We start from the raw sequence: 22,595 nt of genomic DNA, 5'->3' as shown, positions 1-22,595 counted from the left end.
CAGTTCAGTTCAGTTCAGTTCAGTTCAGTTCAGTTCAGTTCAGTTCAGTTCAGTTCAGTTCAGTTCAGTTCAGTTCAGTTCAGTTCAGTTCAGTTCAGTTCAGTTCAGTTCAGTTCAGTTCAGTTCAGTTCAGTTCAGTTCAGTTCAGTTCAGTTCAGTTCAGTTCAGTTCAGTTCAGTTCAGTTCAGTTCAGTTCAGTTCAGTTCAGTTCAGTTCAGTTCAGTTCAGTTCAGTTCAGTTCAGTTCAGTTCAGTTCAGTTCAGTTCAGTTCAGTTCAGTTCAGTTGTTCATCGGAGCACGTGGTTCCTCTTGCATTTTGTACATTTAGCACGTTTTTTGTCGTGTACATGTAAACTTCAAAACGTCAAAATCTTATAACAGCAAAGATATTATAGGTCGTTTGTCAGGAAACTTAGAAATAAAAATAACAACTTATCATCAAACCTGCTAAAGATAGTTTAACTTTTTGAATAAATGTTTACTGCTCCGTAATAAAGTTCTTACTGATTGTATAAACCTTGCTCAGAATAAAGTTAATCACGCACTGGAGAATCTCAGCTTTCGTCACCACTTTTGCTGACGTCAAACGGTCTGCTATGAAGTTTGACATTTCATCTCGGTTGGGCTCACAGATCGTGGTGCCGAGTGTCGCTAAATCAAATTATCCGTCCCCGAAATCAAAAATAACTTTCCCAGTCATTATTTCCACCATATCGCGGAAACAATCCAACCCATTATTCAGCATTCGGTTTTCCACTAATAATGCAAATCACCGTTGCCGTGATGGGGTTGTAAATGTCAAAAACCATCCAACATCGGCCCGAAAATCCCCAAATTTATGCACGGAGCGAGATTGACGAAAGCCCTCCCCGTTGCGAGGCGATGGTTGCCATAAATGTCAATTGTGTGGCAATTTCATTAGCATATATTGAAAACGAAGCAGCTAACTGAAACATGGGGCTGGAAACGACAAGTATCCTGGTGGATTCATCCATCTATTTTTGTCTGGTGGAAACAAAACGTGCCCCCAAACATCGAAATGCTTTCAGAAGGTACGAATCCTTTGAACGAGAAATAAAAGGCGTAGTTAAATTGGAAACGATTGCGAAATGGCAATCGTGTACCAATGAATTGAAATCGCTTCAGTTAAACGAAAATGAATCTGAACGAAATGAATCTCACGTAAATAATTCAAAGACAGCATGGTGGTAGAGCAGGCTGTAAAAGCTTTAAACAAAAATTAATGAAATGCTCTTTTTCTCTGAGATATTACAGGAAATATTTGAAGGCAATTCGTGCCCTATATAAGCCCAAACGACCATTTCCGCCAGTAGAATTGACACGCGTTTTGCGGTTGGTTTGTCATAAAACCATTTCTTGTCTCGCTCTTCACCAGTTTCGCATTACACGTTACTAAATTTGACGACTTGATTATGAAGCTTTCCGCAATCTGATTTTGATTGGCAATTAAATTTTTGTCCGCTGAAAAGTACACCGACAGCTGTGGCTTAGGTATACCTAAGAAACGTTCTACAAAACGAAGGCACGTGGAGCAGAAACTCTTCAATAATGCCCAAACTGTGCTTCCTTCGTCGTATTAACACACCCCACGTGCAATAATGATGCCATTAAACCGCGGCCATAAAATTGTCAAGCACCCGCCGAAAATAATGCCGTCAGCAGAAGGGGGGACATCAATGTTCTGAAAGTTTCATGCTTCTTAAAAAGTTTCTTATCAGTTCGAAATGCGGCTCCGGCAGGACGAGAAGGACCCGACAAATTCGGAGCCGCCATCAATTTGAGTGGCTCGAATCAGAATCCGAAGCGTCTATTCTGGCAACCTTTCAAGTGGCTCCAATCAACGGCAGCTTCAGAGTTCTCGAACTTGACGAGCATCCGTCAACGTCGAGAAGAGTAATTAACGAAAGGGGAATCTGTTGAGCTCAGCAGCCAGCCAGCAAAAGCCATCGCCGTTTCGTTGATTGCTGTTTGCCTTTCTATCTTGTTTGATGATTCTTCGCTCTCTCTCGTGCTCTATGACATTACGACCCCGACGGGAAATACAGCTAGAGGTCAAGTGAATGCATTAGTTGGATTTTACTTTGATATGCCAGGATCTGCAGAAAGAAATTAAGAACGATTTTCTCAATTGAGAAACAAAAATATGAAAAAAAAAATTCTCAATTGAACCCTGGCTTTAAGCTCTTTTGAAAATTATCTAAAATTTTGAAAAAAAAAAACCTCAGAAGCCAATACCGACATTGAAAGAGGAAAACAAATTATTACCAACATAGTGCGAAAAAGGTCAAAAACTTGCTGTGCAGTTTGAAAGCGCGCACAATTTTAATTTTTGAACTTACTAGTCCAATTGAAAATTAAGTTACTCTGAACGTCGAAAACATTCTCAATCAAGAGAACGTTTTCGAAAATTCTTGGGAGACTGGTTTGGACGAAGTGAAACAATTATAAAATTAATTCAAAAATATGGTGATGATGGAAATTTTATACATCCTCATCGAGAAAATTTCAGAGAATAGCTTATCATTGTTAGTTCATATATTAAACAAAGGATTTCAGTTTGCATATTTTCCTGACAAATGGAAAAATTCCAAGGTTGTACCAATTTCAAAACCAGACAAAAATCCTGCAGAAGCATCTACTATCGTTCAATCAGTTGCTTTCTTCCATCTGTAATCTTTTTAAAAAGATCATTTTGAACAGAATGATAGTCCACATCATCGAAAATTCATTTTTTGCAAATAAACAGTTCGGATTCCACCATGGACATTCGACCACTCATCAACTTTTACGTGTAACAAATTTGATCCGTTCCAACAAATCTGAAGGCTATTCTACTGGTCTTGCTCTTCTAGATATAGAAAAAGCATTCGACAGTGTTTGGCATGTATAAAAAAATCCAGCATACATTGTTAGAATAATTCAAAGTTATTTTTAAAATCATACACTTCAGGTTAATTATCAGAACTGCAGGTCTGAAAGACTTCCTGTAAGAGCAGGGGTTCCCCAAGGCAGCATTTTGGACCAATATTGAACAATATTTTCACATCTGACTTACCTGAGTTACCTCAGGGATGTCAAAAATCTTTGTTTGCGGATAACACGGGCCTCTTCGCCAAAAGACGAAGCCTGCGTGTCATCTGTAGTAGATTGCAAAAAAGTTTGGATATTTTTTTCATACTTGCAAAAATGGAAGATTTCTCCTAATGCTTCTAAAACTCAACTAATAATATTCTCACACAACCAAAAACCTTCATGTAGACATGTTGTCACGATGAGAGGGGTTTCAATAAATTGGTCAGATGAAGTTAAGTATCTAGGGCTCATGCTTGATACATATCTAACTTTAAAAAATCACATTGAGGGTATTCAAGCCAAATGTAACAAACATGTAAAATGTCTTTATCCCCTTATTGAAAGAAAATTTAAACCTTGTCTCAAGAACAAGCATTTGATCTTTAAACAAATTTTCAGCCCAGCCATGTTGTGTACTGTGCCAATATGAGCTAGCTGTTGTGATACCAGGAAGAAAGCTCTGCAGAGGATTCATAATAATATTTTGAAAATGATTATGAAGTTTCTCCCTGGTATAGTTCCAATGAGTTACATAGAATATCCAATGTTGAAACATTGATACAAATGTCAAATAAAATAATTAACAATTTCAGGTAAAAATCGTTAAAATCTACTATTGCCATTTAGGTTAAGGTTATTATAGAACGAAGTCATACCTTAAATTTAAAAGAGCACAAGATTGAGAACCGAACAGCGCTCTACGTTGAAAACTTATCTTATTGGTCATCACCACCAAGAAAGCAATTTGATTAATTGTCAACGTGAACTCTTGTCAGATTCTCCAGTCTTGTGCACCTGAAAATTCAAAGTTTGGCATTTTATTATCACCTTAATTTAGGTTGAGTAACTTTTAAGCGTTTTTTTCTCTTATAAGCAGGTGAAATCAACTCACCTGTAAAAATTCGTAACTGCTACGGCAAATGAAATGTAATATGTTGTTATTAAAACGTTCATAAAAGCTTAATTTTGTTATACCACATGAAGATGATAGTGTTGTCTAACACAGAACATCTAGATATAAGAAATGGATGTAATGTTTGGAATAATACTAATAAAAAAGTGCTTTTATAAGGTAAACACTAAGTTTGTAAAAAAAATCTGAACCAAATAGAGTGAATTTAAATGTACAAAATATAGCAGTTTTTCACAAAAGTGTGATGAAACTTGGAATTATGTCAACATGTTGGGCAGGTTGGGTACGTCAGGAGTTAATCATCAATTTTAAACTCTTTTCTCCGATCAGCCTAAATAGTTGCGTAGTGATTGTTTCAATTGGCTAAGAATTATCAATACGGACTTCCAAGTACGTTCTGAACCCGCCACCTTAGCTGGTGGAAGTAGGCTCAGTTGAACCTTTCCTGACTTGCGCTGATCTGGCACACCATAAGGAGCCGAGTCAACCCTAGCATGGCGTTACTGCTTGCAAACATCACCATGGGATCACGAAGGCGACTACTAACGACGGGCGAGGATAGCGGCTTAGAGGGTGGACCCACAAAAATGAAGAATTTCCAAAACAAAGGAGTCGAGGACGCGAGCGTGTTCCAGTAATTGATGTAAGGTGCAACGATCGCCAGTTCATACCACGGAGAATCTACTGATGTATAGCAGCAGTTCGGATCAATGTGAGACACAAGGACTACCTGGAGGATTAGGAATTCAGAGTCCAGTGTACACATCGGAATCGAGCAACAACGTTTCTCAAGGAAGGCAACAACCTGAAAATTCAAGGTTGACGGAGGTGAACAATAAAGTCGATGAACTCATCCAATTCGTCAATACCGCTAACAAGAGCAAGCTGACGAGCATCAAATCCTCTCTCAATGCTGCCGTAAGCGAGCAGAAAGCGCTGAGGATGAGAGCAGCACTGAAAAAGGTCAACGCCAAAGGTAAATAAAAAAAAAAAGAAACAGAAAGAGAAGGTAGAGGAAAAAAGGACGGGAAGAAGAAAGCGAGGAGACGCCTGCAGCGTAAGTGGTCCAAGAGGATGCCATAATTGTTACGGCAAACGACCAAAAGTTAAGGACGATCCAAAAATGAAGGGCCTCGTAGAAAACGTGGTTAGAACGCGACGCAACCCAGAAAGGGGAGATGCTGTTTGAGCTGAAGAGCGATCCAGCGATCAAGAGCTCGGTCCATCAGGAGCTTGTCGCGAAATCTTTGGCGAACGAGGCGGACGTAAGAGATTTTACTCAGGAAGCAGTTGTTGACGCTGGACGAGATAACAACCTTGGACGAGGTGAGTGAGGAGATTGGAACCTTGGAGATGAGACCATGGCAATCCATCTGAGAAAGTCGTACGACGGCACATTGTCAGCGACGATTCTGCTACCAGCTGACACGGCGAACAAACTGGTGGAGAAAGGCAAGATATGAGAATGGGCTGGTCGATATGCCCACTGAGACTCACACGAGCAGATAAACCACCGATGCAATGCTTCAAGTGCGTGGACTTCGGACACCCGGCGGCGAACTGTAAAGGTCCGGACAGAACCGAAACGTGCAGGATATGGGGAGAAAGAGGTCACTTTGGGAAAGACTGCAAGAATCGACCAAGGTGCTTACTCTGCTCACCGCAGGAAGGAAACATCCATTCCAGCTTCAATTGCCGTGCATATCAAAAGGCGATCGCAGCCCAACAGTAACGGAGATCATCCTGCATCACTGAGTACCACTCAATAACGCCAATTGGATGGCGGATAGCACAGGCAAAGCGGCGATACGAGTGACAGCTGGGTTTCCTATCCAGGTTGGTCAGCAGCTCAAACGCGGGGTTCGTGATCGCCAAAATCAACGGAATCTACTTTTGCAGCTGCTTTGCGCCTCCAAGATGGACGTTCAAAGTATTTAGTCGGATATTAAAGGAGTTGACCGACGAGCTAGTTGGTCGACAACCAGGGATGATTGGAGGTGACTTCAATGCAAGAGCCGTAGGGTGGGGAAGCAGGGTAACCAATTCCAGAGGTTACAACATACTGAAGACTCTAACAAAGCTAGATGTACAATTGTGCAACGAAGGCACCGGTGGCACATTTTGGCTGGAGGGCAAGCTACTCTTCGCCCATAGTGCTACAGGATTGGCCAGCGGAATACAGCGGCATTGCAGAGAAACACAATTAGCGACCAGCAGTGGAAGACGAAGGATTTCGACAAAGATCTCTCTTGGTGAGAAATACACCAACTGCGATGTCCTGAACTTAGATGCGACAGGGCTGACAACAGCGATGGCAAGGGCAATCACATGCCCATCACATCACATGCGTGGCAACAATGCCACGAAACAACGATCGACGTGTGGCCCGCGTACTGGTGGAACGAGGCATTCAACGCCCTCCGCGCTGCTTGCCCTAAAGCCAGGAGGCGTTACCAGAGGGCAACGAACGTGAAAGTCAAATAGGAGCAAAAGGTCGTATTTCAAGCTACCAGAGCTGCTTTCAAGCGCCATATAACGCTGAGCAAGTCTGAGTGCTATAAGGAGCTGTGCCGAGCAGCTGTCGTTAACCCCTGGGGGGACGCTTATCGAGTGGTCATGGCAAAAGCCAAGGGTCCATCAATGCCGGTGGAAACGTATGCTGAAAAACTTATTGTAGAAGGTCTCTTTTCAACGCATGATCTGACACCATGGCCACCCACACCGTATGTCTACGAGGATGAAGCAAACGCTGAAGATCGTCCGGTCTCCAATGACGAGCTTGCAGCAGCGACGAAAGCATTGACGGTGAATAAAGCCTTCGTTCCGGATGGAATACCGAATGTGGCACTTAAAGTGCCGATGCTTGCTGGATTCACTGAGCAAACTCTCGGAATGAGTCATCCTAAACATGCTAAATGTACGAAGAGCGAAAACGGACTATTAGAAAAGCAGTTCGGATTCCGGAAGAGAAATTCGATGGTAGACACAATGAGGACGGCCCTGGAGAGAGTCGAGAAGGCATCTAAGCAAAAAAGAAAAGGACATCGTTACTGCGCCGTACTAACGATAGACGTTAAGACTTACATGGGCGTTCTTCAACCCAATCAAAATTTGTGGACATGCGTCTTTGTATGATTCGATGGGTAGGCCTAGCAAGTATGAATATTGCTTTTGCATATGTTCAGCATCCAGAGATTGTCGTGGCAGCTGAAATTCTTTCACTATTCGCACGCCGCCCAGTTTGAACATTTTGGCTCCGTCTAAGGAGCCTGCTATCGAAACTGTGATAATACATCTTCACAACACTTGGTACCGCCAGTCCATCGAAGGTATAGTCGACTATCAACCCCTTGCAGTTGAAGCTCCCCAGACAACCAAAATGTACGTATAACGAAATCACCTGGAGGCTTTGTATGTGCAAAATTTCACTCATAAGATGTCGCGAAAAGGCATTCTACGTACAAAAGTGGAGGCGATATGCGTGCATATATTATGTGATGAATAATAACATACATTGCGAGTGTATAAATATTCTACCGAACTAACCTGTGATCTTATGCGACTTAACTTATGATAACAAATAAGGTACAGTGGGGGAAGTGTATCAGTGGGGTAAGTGGATCAATTGTCAATATAAAGCCTAAATACTTGGATATGTTAAATGTTTTCGCACCATTGCTTCGTTTTAGGTTATATTCTTACGCCCACACTGATACTATTGCAAAACTGGTACTACACGTACACTAACACAAGCAAACTTGTTAGCTGCAAAAAGTAATTAATTTGAAAATTGTTTTCCATCAATCAAAAATCCATTGTATCTCTGTCTAAAATCAAATTCTATTAATTTTTTCGACACATGGTGAGCATTTCAGTTCTAATTGAATGAATCACAATGAAAAATATGTCATTTTTATGAATAAATACAAATATATTGGACATGGTACACTTACCCCTACTTTTTAGTGGGGTGGGGTAAGTGGATCAAGAATAATTATCATTTATTGGCAGACTGCTTAGGAGAATTTTATTAAGCTTCAATACCCGCAAATGTTGTTTTCCTTTATTTTGTTCCATTCCCAGCTTGAATTTGTTAAATTGGCCATAGAAAATTTGAATTAATCCACCTAAAAGTTTTTTTAACCTTTCTGGTATAAAAAAATATAAAAAGAATAAAATTTCAAAATTCACACGAAACTTTTCGTGGTTTATCTAAGCTGAGTTGTAAAAGAGCAAAATATACTAATTTTCCAATCGAAAGCATAGTCTCATACATGATTTGACCATATAAATTGTCACATATATTCATAAATAAAACAGAATGATTTCAGTTTGTTATTCAAAAGTGAATGTAACTAAAATTTTTAAACCAAGAGTGCTTTTCGATAATATCGTTAGGAATAATCCTACAAAACTTCTGTATAACTTATGCGTATATATGGACGAATTTTCTCCAAATTTTTCTAGTTTCAATGTTTTTTTTTTGTTCTAATTAGTATGAACTAATGTATACATACTTTTTATTATATTTTGATTAAATAAAGATAATTTTTAATTTTTAAGTAATAAAATGTAACATTACTAGCACTAATAACAAGTGCGAGGGTAATATCATTCTTAATAAACATAATCATACTACATTTGTTTCGAGAACAGGATGGTGATCCACTTACCCCACCATGGTGCGGCAAGTGGATCATTTGGCGCAAATTTTTAAGTCTCTCATTCTCAATACATAACAATCAGAAAAATCAAAATAAATGACGATTTGAAGTATAATAGTCCCTTATTTGTTATCCACAGAAAAAAGCTTGAGTTAAACTATTCACGTTAGCTGTACATAACAATGAAGTTAACTATTGTTTTTTCTGTATCCACTTACCCCACGGTACCTTATTGATTTGACAGCTGCTACGAATTAACTCGACTTACTTTGTACGAGTGTACGGGACGAAGCAAAATGTACAAATGAACTCAGAAAAAAAGTGTTTTATGCGAGGAAGCTCATCAATCTGACGAGTTTATCCACGGTTATAACGTGAACTTTCATGCGATTTCTGGTTGTCTAGGTCATCCGTAAGGTCTTGATCCATGAGTATTAATTCAGAATCCTCATCCAGGAAGGCAAACGTCTGGATGCACCCGTTTGTTCCTTGGGGTGTTGAAAGTTGGTTTTGAATAGGGAAGTGTTGAAATTAGAGCGGTGTGTTTTGCTTTTGTGCTGGGCTGAGCTCGTTCCCAGTTTATCACTGAAGCAGCATGGTTCCTGATTTGATTATAGTTATGGAGCAGCTAGTGATGCATTCTCGTACAACCATTCTTTCCGCAAGCTTGGGCTTTACATCCACCGACGTGTATCCCAAGACGGCGCCGACATCAGTTGAAGTCTCGGACAACAGCCATCGAGAATCTCTAGACAGCTCTAAAAATTCATTCTCGGTAACGTATGAACCTACTACAGCGCTTGCAACGGGAAGCTGTTGACGTGACATTTCCTGAAAGCATCGTACCATTCCATCGGCCGATTCTATAACACCGCCTGGCATTGTTTGCATTGAAAACGTTCGCCCAATAGTTAATTGGGCAAGGCTAAATGGATACTGTTTATCTGTGCTTCCAAGTAATTCACACACGTTAACGTTGCAGGATTCTGCATTGAATGCCGTTGGGGTTTGAAAACATCCGGCCTAGCTAACATCCCAGCCTCTTGTCGATGGGTGTTGTCACCATGAACCCAATCGCGTACTCGGTTTATGCTAGAGTTAGTCTTTGAGCTTGCTTTAGATCTTGCCTTGGAACTGATATTGCTTGCAGCTTCCGAAAGAAGGGCATACTTCCGCTCCAAAAACTCCTTCGCCAATTTATGTTCCTTCTCCAGCCTCAGTATTTGAAACTTGAGAAGTGTTCTTGACGATCTGCGCGATGATAATCGCTTAATGCCACATCAATGCTTAATGCTAAGACCACATCATTATATTCAAGTCGATGTTGCCCCTTATATGTAGACTTCTTTGGATCAGAACTTGATCGGTTTCGCTTAGTCCATAAGACATCCGTGGGTTTTGTGCTTTCATGCTGCTCCTTTCACCACCACTCGGTTGAAGTATTTTACTGGAAGTAGATCCTGAACGCTGAGACCATTTTTCCGATATGCACTTTGAGCAACTCCAGCTATGATCCGCTACCTCCTCCGTGACTTCAACGCAGCCAAAGTAATGCTATTTATCGCACTGAACCAGCTCATCGGTGTCTGGACCTCTGTACGATTTACAAGTCCGGACGGCCAATGTTCGATCCGCATCCGTCTCTCCTTAAACTCCCGTGACCACTATCGACACATTACAACCTCGACCTCTTCATCCACTTTAGATTTGGAGCTCTTGCCTTTTTCAGCACCCTTACATTCTTACCAGACCCAGTCAACATTTTGGTTGGTATAACTTTTGTTATACATCATTCTATATGAATCAATTCAATCGTATAGAATGCACGAAAAGGGTATATACCTACCAAAGTGGAGGCTATATGCGTCCTTGGCACGACTTATTCGGACTTTCTGCGATCAGATATACGATGCCACAAAATTTGGATGAAAATTAAAAAAAGTTTCCAGCGAGTCTCGAACATGAGACCTCTGGATCAGGGATCGGGCACCTTACCACTGTACCACCAAGGGTTACTTATCTGATGGGTGAATATTTGCCAATGTTAATACATTTTTCATGTAAAGCGACACATACTTTGTTGTTCTTTGAGGCCCATCGTCAGCAGATAGACAAAGTTTGGGGAGCAATTTTTGCTAAGTTATTGCGCTTTCATACAATGCTTACTAGATTGATATATGATCTGTCAGTTTGTATAACATAGCGTGATTCTATGTTGCACTATTTACGACATGTTTTGTCGTTTAGAAAGTCTCGTTAATAAAGATAATAATAATAATAATGTTGTCGTTTATGAATCGTATTGGGGATTTATATACAACTTGTATTGACATTGTGAACGCTTAATATGGCATCTTGTGCAATTCTGATTTTGGACGCATGAATATGTGATTTTGGATGCACATTCTTATACGATACGTGGTTCACTGGGGAGCCTTACGCTTCGCAACTTGACATTTCCGAAGATGTAAATGAATATTATAAGATGTTGGTTTTATGACCAACGGTATTTAAGGGGTTTATTCCGCGATTATACGGTGATATTAAAACACGTTCACTTTGTGTAGTCTATTTACATGAGCGTGAGCATGACCATATATGACCGTAAAATTCGTAGTTGCTACTCCGTGATTGACTAGAGCAATCGAAGTTGCACAGGGAATCAATGAATGGGGATGGGATTAGCTAACCATTCTTCAATGTGCACAAATCGAGAGCTCAAATTTTAAAAGTCAATAACGGCGCCGGCCACGTCCTTACGGTCAACGGGGAAGGGAAGGAATGTTAGCTAGACAACCGTTGTTACTAGAGACCGAAGAATCTTCTGCATCTCCACAGTTGTCATGGAAAGGCTATTCGGTTAGTGGGATAAGGTAAAGATCTAGGAGTCACCAGCGGTTGGTGATGCGATCCATGATACATTCACGCCTAACCCGTTTAACGCCACTATTTATTCATGCCGCGCGAGCGACGCGCAACACGATTGACGTTCACTTTGTGTAGTCTACTTACAGATCATTTATCCCACAATTCTCTCCACGGGAAGTGTGGAAAGAAGTATATCAAACAATATAGTATGTTATACTGCGGCACTCTTCTGGTGTATATTTTTGTGAGCTAAGGCTGAATCAGTTTCACTCACTTGGTATACACTGCACCGTGTTAAGGGCAGAAATATTTTCTCTTATGTGTGGAGTGCAATCAGCTCTTCAACAGTTTGTAATGGGTAAATTCATATACTTCTGCTCACACAGTCAGGCTGCTATGAAAGCTCTTGCTTCGGCCAATCCAAGTTCGAGGCTAATCATCGCATTTCGAACTCAAATTGTGGAACTGAATTCAGTCAACTATGTAAACTTTGTATTCCGTCGAAAGACGGAGTTTGGTATTGGAGGGTTAATATAACAGGGCAGACGTGGAAGATCGAATTCAACTTTCATTAAATCCAGCTGATGTTTATTCGAAGCAGATTCTGAACCGACTGTACCAGCAGAACCTCCAATTCTCCCTTTTAAAGCCATTGGACGCGATATCGCATCGAGCTTATGACTTTGAGCCAATGGGCAAACATCACCCACCCAGTTCAGCGAATGATAGTCATAATTAAAAGGATATTCAATGCTGTTATTTGCCGCGGGCCGCTCGCGCTGTGGTGGTTTTGCTAACAAGCACATTTTGCACACTCATTAAAACGGCGAGATTTGCAAACAATTTAAGCTCCTTGCCATTCACACCCACATTTCTGACAACTTATCCTCATTTTTCTTTTCTGATTCCCGTTTCAGAGCGAACTGTTCGATGAAATCGATCTCTCCAATCTGTGTTTTGCCGAGTGCAGTACGAAGAATGCCAACCATAGTTTTCAGGTGAGTAGTGGTTTGGGTGGGGAAATCCTGGGAATTTGGGAGGTGCGGTTTGGTTTCAATTACCCTGAGGTGAAGTAATTGCGGCGATTTGTGTATGCACAAATGTAACTGTTAATTGTTTTATATTTTTATTAATTTAGTATTAGTTTTGAGTATAAATTTCAATTCTTGTGATTTTCAAGAATCCAATAACATGTTGTTAATCTTTTACGTTATCTTCCCAATAAACCTCTACCAATATCACACTTCGCTGACGTCAAATATGGACCCTGACTTCTCTTGTCTCAACACAGACGCTCAAGCACCCAATTTATCACATTCTTGATTTACGTATTAGGCCGAAGGAAATGTTCACTCGTCCGGATGGCGAACCTAAACGTCTGCCACCGCCAAAATTAGCAGTAAGGCTCCAATATTCCTGACGAGGACTCGACAGCACACACAAGTGCTTATCTCAAGCCTGAGTGATTTCCAATTTTCGGCACCACTTCACGTAACTTTCAGCCATTTCATTCTGGCAATATGAGATGGGGTCCCGCGGCTGTGTACACCGACCAGACGGAATGAACAAGATTGTAACAGAATGCGTTTGATTGGTATGATTTTTTTTATATCACCAGTTGTTATTACACATGAACCGTTAGTTGTTTGATTGCCTAAAGTCTATCAAAATTTGTACCAAATTAAACAAGAACATAACGAATTCTTTTGAAATTTTAAGAAAATTATTACAGAATGTGTTTCAAGGAATTTCAACTATTGCAAATTACATATGTTATTTTTCATACCATCAAATACTTTTTAAACAAACTTACAAATTCAATGTCAAAAATATAACAAATTTTGCTTAAATCTTTCACAAAAAATGCAAGTTAGGAACAAAGTCATCTGTATATCAACTTTTGATATAACAGCTGTCGATAGAAATTTGTTGTAATCTTGTTATGTGATCCTGTTCGGGAAGGACCGTGACTTGGCTTGGCTGAGGCAGCCAGGTGTGGCTTTGGGTGATGACTTTGGCGCTTCATGTTTGCCTGGCAGAGCGGAAGGGGAATCGAATATATGTGTTGCCTGGTAAACAACTCTGTAACTTTTTCATCTGTTTGCTTGAGTTTGATATGCTTTTAGGGTTTTTTTTTCTGAGCGAGCAAGTAAATGCGCAGTCGGCACGCAACGACAGTTGAAATTGACTTGAGCTTTTCACTGATGGCAATAAAGGCAGACAGTTCAATTGAAGTTGATGACAATAGGGACTTTGAAATGTCCTGTGGGGTGAATTCGAATATTCATGTTGAGTCTCGTCTGAAGAAGAATTTATTAGAGATGTTATTTCATGCAATGGCAGGTTACTACATGGACATAGCCAGGTTTTCCATCATAAGGAGGCAAAAGATCTAAAAAGTTCATTAGCGAATTCCATCTAAAAAAATCAATTACAATCTTCTTCTTGGCATTACGTCCTCTCTGGAAGAGCCTGCTTCTCAGCTAAGTGTTCAATGAGCACTTCCACAGTTATTAACTGAGAGCTTTCTTTGCCAAAGTTGTCATTTTTGCATTCGTATATCGTGTGGCAATTTCGTAATATCCATTACGAAGAGATGCTGGACAGACCGAGAATCGAGTCCAGACACCTTTAGCATGGCTATGCTTTGCAGCCAAGGACTCCAACCATTCGGCTAAGGAAGGCCCCTACATCAATTATTATCTCAAACAAATTTCTTCAAAATTCATCGCTCAGTTCACATTATCAACATATGATGTACATTAGACCTATTCTTATTTTCAAAAATGTCTGGAAACTCCCCAGTCAACTAATACTTTGATTTTTCATTGCGAAATGAGCTTCTGGCCAAAATTTCATTCAATTTAGAGTATATTTAGTTGTGCTTCAAATCAATTATGTGTTTTTGAACTATTTTCAAGCTTTAGAAAATCATAACTACCGAACGAAACATCAAAATTGATCGAAAATACCTCTACATAGTAGTTTATCGAATTCTACGAACTTTTGCCGAGCACGATTTTATGATTGGAGCAAGTTCTAACATAGTTTGGTTGAGGTTTGTATCTCGAGGTTCTTGAAAAACACTATTTTTGGGGAGTTTTCTCTCTGAAAAACATACCTGCATGAAAATTTCGTATTTTCAATTTCCAGACATGATGACAATGCATATCTAAAAGTCAATCCCGTTCAAAGTTACCATTTATCTTACGAAAATAAATTGTAAAAAATAAGTAATTATAAAGCGCATTTGTAAATCCACTGTGGGTGAGCGAAGAGCACCACCGTGAGCTTTAAGGAATACAGAAAATGAACACGTTAGCACTGCCTTTTCTCAGTCATTGTACTTGTTGCCAATAAGACTAGCAGGTGGCTGATTCGGTACGGTGTCACGTAAATTTAAGATATTTTTGCTGTGTACTACCTTTGCCTGTTTGCGAATCCTCGCCTTTTTTGCACTCTCACTTGAATCGTTTGAGGATCTGTGTTCAAAATTTTGAGTTCAATTTTTACTCCTAGGGGGGTCTGTAGCCTTGAGGTTACGCTTTCGCTTCATAAGCGGAAGGTCATGGGTTCGCTTCCCAGCCCCTCCACAAAAAAAACCCGTCTAGCCACCAGAAGACGCCTCACGGAGGACCGTGCTTTGGGGAGCACATCCATCCTCCGTCAGTATCAGATGGTGACTGAGACAAACTGACCCTCTTCGCAGGCAGCTAGCCTCACTAATAGCAGAGCTCTCTCCTACCTACTTGGTGTGAGAGTAAAAGAGTAGAAGAGAGTTAAAGTAGATGTACCGTTAAGTCACCAGTCACCGTGCGGCCTCCATTCACCGTGCACATATACAGATTCCTACAGAATATTCATAAAAATTGTACAAATTATTGTTTTGTTAGCAAAATAATACAAAACTGATGAAACAAAGTAGTTCTTGTCACCAGTGTTGATAGACTCACACTCAAAATCTCAATCAATACGCTCTCCCGTGAGAGCAAACTCATTAGAGATCTGCTTCGCAAATCTCACGCTTGAGATTTTGATGCAAAATCAACTCAATCAACTCAAACCGTAAAAAATTATTCAGTCGCAAAACCCGGCAAAAACTTGTGAAACCCGAATGTTGTTGTTTACGTTAGAAAGGATTACTATAATTTTACCAGACTAACAATAAATTATTTCCATGTGTGAGTAAACTGTGGAAATACGAGACAATGAGTCAAAAAGTTGAGCCAACTCATCCATGATTTTTTGACTGCTGAGTTGCATGATTGACAACTCACGCATGATAAATCTCAAGCGTGAGTTGTGAGAAATTGAGTTTTTCACAACACTGCTTGTCACAATGCTTTTTGAAAAATTTAGTTTATGTAGTAAAAATCATGTGAATTCTGTTTGATAATGAGATTTCTTAACACTATTTGTAGAAACGTCAAAAATTCACATTTTTCATTTTAACGTTAGAGTATCAAGTTTTCCATAATTTCAACAAGTTTTCGCTGTGGATACTACAAACAAGATGTATTTCATCATATGAGCAATGAGGTTTTATGCAAATTAATTTTTTTATTGTGTTTCAGTCGAAACCCAAATGCACGGTGAATGGACCCTTCTCAATATATATGGTTCCTATTACCGTACATTAGTATAAAAGGCATGAAATTATTGAATAATATTAGATTTATTGTTATGTCGTGTTTTAACTACTTCATATTCAGTTTTTGAGCGAATATGGAATGGTATGGACAATACAGTCAAACCCTCTATAACGATTTAAAGGAAAAATTAATGATTTAGTCATATATTAAACTTTCCACGGCTTTTATTGTAAATAACGATTTGAATACTCTTAAAAATGAATGCGCACACTACTAGCGACATAGTTATTCCACCAAAAACGTTTCTTCAAGATACAAAATTAAATCATGACGAAAACTATACGCACGGTGAATGGTGCACTAGTGTGCACGGTAAATGGTGACATAGAACGGTACGAGGCGACCTTAACATGATATTTGTAAACATAATTTTTGAGTATTTTTTGTAATGCATCTCTAGTTTTAGATTTTTTCCTGAATAATGGTATAAATGTACGCTTTGTAGTGGTGTTCTAGTACACTTTAAATTATTTGGAAAAGTTGTACAATTTTTTAAAGCCCGGTTTTTCTTAAATGCACGGTGAATGGTAGCTTGACGGTAAATCAGTGGTGCCACATTTCTATCTGTACCGAAGGTTCAAAAATCTTTTCTGTACCAGAGATTCTAAAAATCTGTACTCGAAATCTGTACCGCATCCAACATAAATTGTTGAGAGAACTCCTAAAAACCTAATAAACTTGGAAATTTAATATTGTTTTTATTGGAATAATTCCACTTGTAATATAATTATTATTCGATTCTTTGGAAATTGTATCTATCAATTATAAGTTTGTGAATACGAGTTCCAAATTTCACGAGTCTTTTGGATTTTGTGTCACAAAATTGCCAATTCCAAAAATCTGTAACAATCTGTACTTTTTCGTGAAAATCTGTAATCTGTACCGTACAGAATCTGTACCAAAAACTATCAAACAATCTGTACCTTTCCAGATATGTCTATACTTGTGGCAACACTGATGTAAATATAGATAAGTTGAAAATAGATCTGTATCGGTAAAGGATCAACTGATTCCGGCACAATAGTGGCCACGAGCACAGGGTGCGTTAAAAAAAAATTACTTTTTAGAAAAACGTCAAAATCGCCGATTTTTTGCATCACAGAGGAGTTTCTATCAAGCCTGCCTGTAAGTGATCAATAAATAGGTAGTGTGGTCACGAAGCCGACACCTAAACAAAGCGTCTTCCTCGCTTTTATATCTACATGTACAGAGCGATGTATGTGTCAAATGTACATCTCATACATCCGAAGGAGGTTTAGACTGTGAAATGATTATATCATGTGCTTTGAGGTAATCGAGTTTAGTATTCCTTCGAGGTTCGGGGTCTCTCAAGGGGCTCCGCTGCTTGTAGGTTGAAGCGAACGTCTAGCAAATAGGGAGTCTTGGGTATAATGCTCCGTGGTTTCTTTTCGTAGTTTAAATTTCAATTTGCTCAATTGACAATCACAATTTCAGTCTATCCAGTTGTTGACACGGGATGTAAGAATTCCATACAGATTATACAAGAATTATAAAATGCTCCTCAAAATAACTTCCGGTTTTCATAAGACATTTCTTCGAATAGTTTTTCAAAGTATTCCCTCATTATCCTTTCAAAAATTTCTTGTCTTGAGATTCCAGTCTCCAGGTTTCGATTTTAGTAAAGTGATGTGCTAGTATCCATCGAATTAAGCATTGATAAGTGAGAAATGCAATTTTCCCAGTATTACAGTGAATGATGCTGATACAAACCGATGCCAAACATTTCTTTCTCAAAATGGCTTTAGCATTGAGCAATTAGATTTCGATAAATCTGGATCAATTTTTTGAAAATATTGCAAAGAAAATACATCCTGCCGTATTCTTAATCCGTCGTATCGTTGTCATTTCTGTCGCAATCAGTTTCCAGATTCGTCTCATAACTTACGGTCCACTGTGATATATTGAGTGACCAAAACACAACATATCAACGCTATAATAAAATGTTTTACCAGAATATACTAATTTCCTTTAAAATTCATTGTTCGCCATCAAAATTCAGACCAAACATATAAGCACAATTTCTTTTGACAATTATGGCATTTGCTCACAGTGCAGCGAAAACAACACAATCAAAGGAACCGTATTTTTACGTCGAGCATCGCGCACACATTGATGAGCTTTTTTTTCTCAGTACGACGGATTGAACTTTGTTTACATTCTCAATTTTACGAGGTCGTTGAAAAAAAAATCATAATTTTTTTTGAATTAAAGAACTTTTACATCGTGAGATTGGAATAAAATCTTCCAGTGAAGAAGTACGAAGGTTTTCCTTAGTGAAAATAAGTGCCTGGCGAAGTACGTCACACAGGGGCGAGAAGAAACTTGTATAATAAAGTGGTGTGACCGGTGTCGATCGTTAAGCATTTCTTTCGAATCGTATTCGTCCATGCGATATCGGTGAAAAAGTGCAAAGTGGATGATTGAACTGAAGTTAGTTATCGAAATACTGTATTTTTTTTTATTAGTATTATTCACTGGCGTAAATACGGAAAAGTTCAAGCCCCCCTAGAAAATTTGAACTCTCGTATGCACCTTACTTAAGCGATTTGTTTGATCAAAAGTGTCAAGCCCCCTCTAGATTTGAGTTCAAGGTCGCGTTTTATTGCATTTTTGGTGTACAAGTGTACGAACCATGACAGCTTTCACAAAATTACACTTGGAAAATATGTCTATGTTGCAGGTAAGATGGAATATCCGGCGTAGTGGGACATTTTAAGTTTGTTACGACGAATAATAGCGCCTACGACGAAGTAGAATGATACCCCGATTTCTTTCGGGCACTTTGCACTGTTCAATGAGTTTTCCAGGAAACTCTTCGATGTACAAGTAAGGACCCGATTTTGTCAGCCCCTCGATGAATTTTAGGCTGACAAAATGGGGAACCTGACAAAATCGGGTCATTTTATTTTGTTCCTGTTTTTCAAATTTTGACGTGGTACATGGTTACATGGACTTTTAAGAGGGCGATGAACATGAGCGTATCCAGTTTTTTTTTATCAGGGGCTCTCCCCTTCCCTGGTATTATCAATTTTTAACACTTAATAAAATGCCTTACCATTGCCCCCTCTGGCTATGACATCAAACATCAACATCAATTTTAATGTAAATGTGGTAAAACATGACGATAACAATTTTTTGACAAGTTTAAAATAGGCTGACAAAATCGGGTCAAAAAGCTGACAAAATCGGGGGTAGACAAAATCGGGGGCTGACAAAATCGGGTCAGTACTGTATTGCATTATTTTTCTTTTGCTTTATACACACAAGGCAAGGTTTCATGAGTGTAAAGTGACATTCAAATTCCGTAATTTCAAAGATCTTTCAAGAAGTTTTTCCTGGATTGCACTTATTGTTTGAGTAGGAGTCCAACCAATAATACATAAATTTTCTCAAAAATTGCCATACAATATTTCCTCTTTAATTACTTCAGAAATTATTCATGGAATAACTGTAAAGATTGTTATAGGGGTACTGTTAGTTTTTTTTCAGGAATAAGATTTAGTCTAAATTTCATTGGAATTTGCCAAGAAATTTTTTTTCATTGACTTTCTTCTGCAGGAGTTTGTCTGAAGATTCTCAATGAAATGCATCCAAGCAACACTCCTAAAATTGCTCAAAAAATTTCTCTAAAAATACTCTAAAAGTACTTCTAGTTCTCTTTTATCTCCAGGAATAACTTCCAAATAGAATTTCTATGATTCCTTCACCGAAACTATTCCAAGAGTATGAAAATTTGTTTCAGATCATCAGCATTTCTACAGAGATTGATGTAACAACTCATCCCCTATTTATTTAGAAATTGCTCCTGTAGCTGCAGTAACATATAGTTTCTATTCGTATTCCGAATTCGAAATTTGTGAAAATATTTTTTTCTTTGAAAAATCAAACTTTAAACTAGCAAGTGTGCTTTCAAAAATAATGTTTTGGCATGTTTCACAGTTATTTAAACCAAAAGTATGAAATAACTAACTGCTTTAAATATCAAACATTGTGCGCATTCTGTCCCATTTTCCAATCATCGTGATTCAAATTCCTAAAGGCATGAACAATAAGCATTTTAATTAACAAAATCTCAAAAATATTCATCTGAGCAAGTACAGAAGTACAGAAACGTTACGGCTTAAAAAGACTAAGTTAGCGTTGAAGCCAGTAAGCTTGGAAGCTCGAATCATGGAACTGTAAGTCTCTCATTGTTGTGGGAAGTGCCCAAGTAACCAAATGGTTCAAATAGTTCTTTGATTCATCCTGCGTGCTGATATAGTGCTGCTATACAGCGGACATGTCCAATATTTGCCGTTTAATAGCCCTATAAGTCCAAAAAGGCAATTTAGCGGGCTAGTGGTATCCGCTTTCTTTCTGACTTATTGGGGTCCAAGTTCATCATTCATTCATTCATTCATCGGGGCACAGCCCTCACCTAGCAAGTGATGAAGACCATAAAGACGCTTTGAAACCCGTTAGGGGCGATCCATTAATTACGTAAGGGTTTATGGGGGAGGGGGGATTTGAGATTTCTTACGCGGCATACACTTTATTTTTAATTTTCATACAAAAAATCTTATCATGGGGGAGGGGGGGTTGAAAAATCCCGAAAATTGCCTTACGTAATAAATGGACCGCCCCTTATCGGAGATCTCAACACTAAGGTAGGCCAGGAGGAGCCATTCAGAACTATTATATGGAAGTGCAGCGCTTACCGTAAGCTGGTCGTCTTAGACTTATTCATTTCGCCACCTCTACGAACCATCAAGTTTAACCATCACAAAGTAGGTTTTGACATCGATTATATCCGTGAATACATCGATAATATTCCGTGATCTCCAGGTGTACCGATACGGGACACTGTGCTGAAAATAGATATTAATAGATAGCGTTGAGATCTCCGATAACGGGTTTCAAAGCGTCTTTATGGTCTTCATCACTTGCTAGGTGAGGGCTGTGCCCCGATGAATGAATGAATGAATGATGAACTTGGACCCCAATAAGTCAGAAAGAAAGCGGATACCAGAATAGGTGAAGTTAAGGATGCTATCATCTCAAGAACAACAAAGCAGCTGGAAAGGATGGTATTGGAGCAGAACTAATTAAAATGGGCCCGGACAGGTTGGCCACTTGTCTGCACCGATTGATTGCCAGGATCTGGGATACAGAACAGCTACCGGAGGAATGAAAGTAGGGAGTAAAATACCCAATATACAAATAGGGTGACAAGTTAGAATGTGAGAACTATCGAGCGATCACTGTTCTTAACGCAGCCTATAAAGTGTTATCCCATATCATCCTCCACCGTCGATCGACATTAGCAAGCAGATTTATGGGAAATTATCAAGCCGATTTCGTGGATCGACGATAGACAACGGACCAAATCTTTGTGTTGCGGCAGATCCTCCTAAAGTGTCGCGAATATGAAATTCCTACGCACCACAAATTCATCGATTTCAAAAAAGCCTTTAAAATAATCAAAGAACTATGAACGAGAACGGTTTTCTTAGGAAACTCACTGGACTGATAGATGCAACGATGGATAGTGAACACTGTACAGTGCTGACTAAAGTTATCAGATGCGTTATCGGACCTGTTTGAAACACGCAAAGAATTTCGACATGGCGACGGTTCTTTTTGCCTCCTGTTTAAGGTGAAGATGAATCGAAGCCAAAGTTCAAATTTTCAAGAGCACGGATCTGGAGAACCGAACATCCGTTCAAGCTGAAAACTTAATCGATTGGTCCCTAGCTGGTGGTGACCAATCGATTAGGTTTTCAGCTCAAAGGGATGTTTGGTTCTCCAGATCCGTGCTCTTGAAAATTTGAACTTTGGCTTCGATTCATCTTCACCTTAAAATAGCGCTAGAAGGTGTTACGAAACGGGCACCAGTGATGCATTTTGAACTGAACGTGAGCCAAAACTGAACGGAGCAAGTTCAAATTATGCACGAGAACGCAGTAGACAGTGAACTTGCGAGCCGGAGCCTGTCGCTGCTCTCGACCCGTTCAGATCGCAATGCACTACAATGGTAATTAAAGCATAGATTTAGGTATTTACTTGGAAAATATGTCTTGAATCAATAATTAAATCAATTCAATCATAAATTTAATTTCTGCATGAGTCCAGATGGAAAATAATTTGGATTCTTTGGAAAATATATTTAAGAGTTCGGAAACTTTTCAAAGGTTCCTCTGAGTTGATTATTTTGTATTGATTTAGAATTTTATCAAAAATTCCAAGAAAAGAGATGAATTATAAAATAAAGCTTTCCAAAAAATATATAATTCCTTGAGTTTAATGTGATATGTCGTTTGAATGCTCCGAGGAAATCAAGAAGTTGCTCTCAGATTAATGCCTCTAAATACCAAATGTTATTATTGATGGCTCGCTGTCAAAAAT

The 22,595-nt window shown here is 39.1% G+C and overlaps 1 protein-coding gene across 3 annotated transcripts in view; it reads left to right on the top strand.

Annotated features, from left to right (window-relative positions):
- The window catches only part of LOC5575779 (diacylglycerol kinase eta), a 296,019-nt gene that overhangs the window by 205,686 nt on the left and 67,738 nt on the right, over positions 1 to 22,595 (top strand). For all 3 annotated transcript variants that reach the window (XM_021855669.1, XM_021855670.1, XM_021855672.1), the window contains one exon: positions 12,456 to 12,536. In XM_021855669.1, the coding sequence (XP_021711361.1) occupies positions 12,456 to 12,536 (81 nt within the window). The remainder of the gene's footprint in view (positions 1 to 12,455; positions 12,537 to 22,595) is intronic.

Source organism: Aedes aegypti, chromosome 3 (genome assembly GCF_002204515.2).
Source record: "Aedes aegypti strain LVP_AGWG chromosome 3, AaegL5.0 Primary Assembly, whole genome shotgun sequence".
In the NCBI taxonomy this organism is placed as follows: Eukaryota; Metazoa; Arthropoda; class Insecta; order Diptera; family Culicidae; genus Aedes; species Aedes aegypti.
This window is presented reverse-complemented; position numbering and strand designations above follow the sequence as displayed.